The sequence below is a fragment of the Myxine glutinosa genome, chromosome 1 (genome assembly GCF_964187855.1).
Source record: "Myxine glutinosa chromosome 1, kmMyxGlut1.1, whole genome shotgun sequence".
Taxonomy (NCBI): domain Eukaryota; kingdom Metazoa; phylum Chordata; class Myxini; order Myxiniformes; family Myxinidae; genus Myxine; species Myxine glutinosa.
In genome coordinates, this window is record NC_136261.1 from 356003264 (window position 1) to 356009402 (window position 6139).

The 6139-nt window shown below is 38.6% G+C and overlaps 1 protein-coding gene across 1 annotated transcript; it reads left to right on the forward strand.

Moving 5' to 3' along the window:
- Positions 1-3621: 3621 nt before the first annotated feature.
- Positions 3622-4641, forward strand: LOC144892994 (olfactory receptor 51I1-like). Its single transcript, XM_078782171.1, has one exon. It carries the CDS (start codon positions 3622-3624, stop codon positions 4639-4641), a length of 1020 nt encoding a protein of 339 aa, XP_078638297.1.
- The last annotated feature ends 1498 nt before the right edge of the window (positions 4642-6139 follow it).

Consider the following 6139-nt stretch of genomic DNA (forward strand, 5'->3'; position numbering starts at 1 on the left):
TTAGAGTTCGATAGATCGAGTGTATCTCATGTAATATTATGTGGTGTTGTGTTGTGGATGAATGTGATGTGCGTAGTGTATCTCATGTAATATTATGTGTTGTTGTGTTGTGGATGAACGTGATGCGTGTTGTGCATCTCATGTAATATTATGTAGTGTTGTGTTGGGGATGAACATGATGTCTGTAGTGCATTTCATGGAATATTATGTGATGTTGTGTTGTGATAGAGCATGATGTGTGTAGTGTATCTCATGGAATATTATGTGGTGTTGTGGTGAACATGATGTCTGTATCGTAAATATATCAGTGCATTTATTCAACATCATCCTGATCTGTGTGGTCTCGCTTTCTTTGCTCAGTTTAATCGCTTACACACATCAAGAGCTACAAATAAATACTTGCTATGATGTTACATATTTGAGATTGATGCCATTTTTCGAGCATTACGCGTTTCAGATAATTTTGTGTATTTCATCGATTTTAATTCGCATAACCTCAACTTTGTTATTGGTATTGTTTGCATGATTATTTCATCATCATACTTTGTTTATTACCTTCGCCACCAAAGGTGGATGGAGGTTATGCTTTCACCCCTGTCTGCCTGTCTGTGAATAAGATGTCTCAAAAAGTTGTGGACGGATTTGGACGAAATTTGGAGGTGAGGTTGTGTGTGCGACAAGGACGAAATTATTAGATTTTGGTGAAGATCCGGATCCAGATCCGGCTACTCGAATATTTAAGTGATTCTTCCCCATTGAGAAATCATGTGAAAAGCAATATATAGCAAGATATCTCAAAAAGTTATGGACATATTTGGACGAAGCTTCGTACATTAGTTGGTTAAGCGATAAGAACAAGCCAATTAGATTTTGGTTCAGGTCCGAATCCAGATCCAGCCTATCAGTGGGATACAAAACGTAAACTGTTCAGCCTCGCAGAGATATGCATGCACTGTTCCGAGTGCCGTTCTTGTTTCTTTTTTGTATTTTATTATTGTACACCGCTCCTTTCCTATGTAGCTCCAGCTCCAGACGCTGCATAACGTCATTGTCAGGCACCGAAGGGGGCTCGGTAATGACGCACGCTGAAAAGGAGGACTCAGTTTTCACTCTGGTTGTTTGTTTGTTTGTTTGATTGTTTGTCCAGACGATATCTCAGCCATCCTTTGAACTAGGGAGCTGAAATTTCGACACAATAGTGAGCAAGTACTTTGGCAAAAACACAATTTTTTGTTTTTTCTTCATCAATTAATTAATTACGTGTTTAATTGTTATCGATTCATTAAGTACTTATATATTTCCTTTCTCTTCTGGGCAATATCTCAGGCACCTTTTGAGCTAGGAAGGTGATATTTGGACATGACAATGACCAAGTGATTTGGCTAAAAATGCTATTTTTGATTTATTGATTTATCAATTAATAGATTAATTATTTAATTATATGATTCATGACTTCATTGATTTAAAAAAAATTAAGTTAAAGTTTCGGATGAAACGGTAGTGGATTAGGTATTCTTAGCCAATTAATTAATTATTTCATTATGTTATGATTGTTATTTATTTATTTTAATTATTAATTTTTTATTGATTTTCTTTCTCATCTGGGCAATATCTCAGGCACCTTTTGGGCTACGAAGCTAATATTTAGACAAAACAGTGACCAAATGATGTGGCTATAAAGGATATTTTTGGTTTATTGACGAATCAATTAATCGATTAATTATTTATTGATTAAAACAAAAAAAAATTCAATTAATGACATATTTCATTAATTTTCAAAAAGTTAGAGCTTCAGATGAAGCAACGGTGGTTCAGGTATGCTCTTAGCCAATTGATTAAGAAAATATTGTATGATCGTTATTTGCTGATTTTAATTATGCAATTAATCAACAATTATTATCCACCTCTTCCACCCAATACAGTCTCTCCGAGCTTCCCCGGAAATCTCCAAGCTGCCGAAGGCGCCCCGGCAATGCCCCACTGGAATATATGTATTTATTTGTCGTGGGGGATGTACTTTGAATGTATCTGTACTTGTATTATTTATTTTTATCATTATTTCGTAATCCTGACCTGTTTATTTCATGGAGGTGGAATTTATATCAGACTGACGAGCACGGATTATTCAAACTGAAAAGCAAAGCATTGTTCAGGAACAAATGAAAGAACTGTTTTGAGGCTCTTTGTGTCAGACACTGTCAGGTTACATTGGACGCACTTGCTCATGAACTTCGCTGTTATTTGATCCACACCTGCTGTCACAGATTCAATGCATTGTGCATCACCTGGGCATGTGTTCAGTTAGCCACATGGCAGGTGTTCAGAGGACCAATGCTAGACGCTTGTATGAACCCCGTGGTCCTGTGTGAGGCTTTTTAAAATAATAAGTGGGTTCGGGATAGAGGCAAAGATGCTGGCTTACTACAATACCTGCTGTCACAGCACTTCCATTTATGAGGTTTTTTGTGGCTTGTGCTCTTTTTAATCTGGTCGTTTTTTAGCTAACAGCCATGGATGCTTGCTCACACTGCTCTCTCTTGGTACCGTAGCACACGCAGGCCAGAACACAAACATGACACCTTTTTGCAGGCCCGCCTTTCCCTGGGCTCGCTCCCAGGTGCTTGGCTTATCTCGTGGGTGACTTGAGACAGCACACACACTTTCATTTGGCTGGTGTCTTTCAGTGCACCAGGTGAATTGGACATGTCTCCTACACTTTGCCAGTCTGTTATCCACAGTTCAACATGCAGCCCAACTCATCCTCTCTTTTCTGCTCTGCAAGAATGGGAAAGAATGGGACATTAACCTTTTCAGATTAACATCAAATTTGACATTTAAAAAAATTGAATTTGATATTTGAAACTTCAATTTAATTATTATTTTTTTTGACCGTGAAGTTTATTCAGTTATTATATGCAGGACAGGACCCTCATGACATCAATGTAATTTTTTGCCAACTTGCTTGATGTTTCAACACAACGCAAACCCCCATGATCCCATCACAGGATAAAGGTTGTGACCCGAATCAAAAACTACAACGAATAATATCGTTTAATAAGTTAAAGAACAAACATTTGTTCAACATGAAAAAACATGAAAGTAGGCCTGATGTTATACTGCAACTTGCACATTTGTTGTTAGATGGAAATAGCGTGTTGAATTTTGTTGTCCTTGGATTATCCCGACCTTGTTTAATTACTTTAAGAAGAGTGAGCCATCCCTTCAAATTTTCATTCCAATCAAAATATATTTTTACTTTTATTAGTTGTTAAATGCAGAACATTGCCATCAGAGAACATCAGCATATGCTTTAACATGAATTAGAAAGAACAAAGTGAACAAATGACAAATCAACACCAATATCGAGCATTTTAACTTGAGTGAAATTCATGAGATAAATGTTCATAAAACAGGACAAAACCTATTTAATTTAATATAAAATTCCAATGTCACGTCTCATGGTTTCTTCATCAAACAGTCTATATCCTTAATATATATATGTCATTTTATATTGTGAGACAAGCACAGATGTTTTAGAAAGTGAATGTTTCATTGTGTTTATCATTGTGATCTTGATGTAACACAAGTTATTACAATTTTCATTGTGTTTTTACAGGAGACATGAACGAAACTGTTGTGGGATCTTTGCCTCTCACGGTCACATTGGATGTGTCGGACATTCCTTTGGGTTACGGCGGCCGAGTTATCATGTGGGTTTTCACGTTTAGCATGTGTATTTCAATCCCTCTCAACGCAGCAATCATGGCGGCTTGTTTTTATCGTGGATTCAATTCACCCATGCTCATGTACATTGCTTTATCATCGCTCGCTGACACTTTATGGGGAGTCGTGGTAATATCGTCCTATTTCAGCAGAATAATTGCAAAGCGTAAAATAATATCGTTTAATGAATGTTTGGTTCAGTTGTTTTGTATACATTGTGCATTGTTTCATCAGTTTCTCACCACGTGGTTAATGTACATTGACCGACATTGGGCTATTTTCTGGCCGTACAGTTACGTGGCTCTGATGGTGAACAAAGGTGGTGCTGTGAAACTTGTGATTGTAGTTTTAACAATCGGGTTGTTGTTGGGTGTAAGCTATGTTGTAGTACCAACAACAATGGTGTACTGCAACTACTCTGTGGTAGTTCATGATGCTGGCTGTGTTTCTTCACATGTTGCAAGATCAGCTTGTCGAAATGTGAATCCTTCACTCATTTATTCTCTATTTTTTCAGTATTTGGTGTATGGATTAACCGGTTTTACAGCACTGTACTCTACATGGTGTATTGTTCGTAAATGTCGAAAATCATCCACAGAGGCAAATCTAAAAGCATTGCACACATGTTTTACACAATTGTTTGCATCTTTAGCACAGTTCATTTCACTTATTGTCATAAGTGTGTTGAAACGATTTTTACGAATTCCCACGTTTGGTTTTATCTTGGATCTTTTAAGTTCGGTAACACCAGCTCTTGTTAATCCATTAATATTCGGTTTCAGAATGCAGGAAATTCGCTCAACGATCGTTCTTGCTTTCCATAAAATGCAAATAATTCGCCACGAAAAGCCATTTAATTTGGGTGTGAATGTTGTTACTGGGAATGATAATATTGAAAGGAAGAAAAGTGAAAATTGAAATTTCTAAATCAGGACAGGTTTCTTTACCAAAACACCCGCCTCACCAGAAGAACATCACGTTTGCTGCAAAACATTCTGGGATACAGGATGGTGCCGCTGTTGTCGTCATCATTCATCAATCCTGTTAATTTCCAAGTTTGGGGGAAATAATAATACTGCTACCAAAAGTTATCCTTGTGTAATAATTACAGGTAATCTATATCCTCATGGGATTAAAAAGAATTCATGTAATATTGGAGATTTCACATGAATTTGTTTCTATTTGGTTTTTGGCAACTTAAACACAACTTCACATCAATGATATGAGTAGTAATATGGAAATAAATGAGATTTCTGGACCACTCCAACTCTTCATTCTCAACCCCACCCCTACCTCCTCCCTTCTCACAGATAATACAATCAAATAATCTTCATAATAGCTTCTTCAAATTTTTATAAAAACAACTTCATTGCACAGAGAAAGACCACATCATTAAAGTCGAGAGTTCTTTGAACACCTTACCCCATGCAGTGTTTATCTTTAAAATTAAATGGAAACAAAATAACGAATTTGAAGGTCGTGGTAAAACAATTCAGAAGTTATATTCCACCTTTTTTTTTTTCTTTTTTTTCTTTTTTTTTGTATACAAGATCGAGGCTCGTGAAAGAGCGAACATTAATCACACAGAAAGACAAACAGACACACAAAACAAATAACATCGGGAGCGGTAGACAAGATGGAGAGAGAGGGGGAAGGACACAAACACAATATTTGAGAGCAGGGACCGAGAGACATGGAGACATCGAGAGAACTGTGGGAGGGAGAGGGCTTTGGGGGGGAGGCATGGGAAGGGGAGGGGGGTGGGAGAGGTATAAAACATATGGACACTGCCAGGACTTCCAGGAAAGAAGTTGGAATTTCAAACAAGGTGGATCTGGGGTGAATTAGTGGGGGTAGAAAAGATCAAGGTTTTGGATGGGGGAAGATAAGAGATGGTGGTGAACAGCTGTTTTAAAGACATGGAGGGAGGAGTGTGATTGAATTGAGTGTGGGAGTTTGTTCCAGAGGCGGGAGAAAAGAGGAATGAAAGAGTGAAGGTGAGCAGAGAGCCGAGATTTCGGCAATTTAACCATCAGAGGGTGGCTGGCAGATCTTGTGCGACCTGTAGGAATATTTGGGGGACAGAGCACAGAGAGAGCTGGGGGAGCAAGGCCGGAGAGGAGTCGGTAGAAGACAGAAAGACCTCCTACCTGCGTGCGGTGAGTGAGTGAAAGGCCCTCAGAGATAGCTTCATCGCGGGACATTCCAATGATTCTGAAAGCTTTGGATTCAACAGCGTGAAGCCGAGCCAGGTGTGAGGCAGGAGCACCAGCCCATAGGGGAGAACAGTATTCCATTGAGCTGTGGATGAAAGCCTTGTATGTGGTGAGGAGCTCAGGTGTGCCTAGAAAGGACTTCGCACGACGGAGGATGCCCAGTCGGCGACTGGCTTTGGAGGCCAGCTTGGAAATGTGAT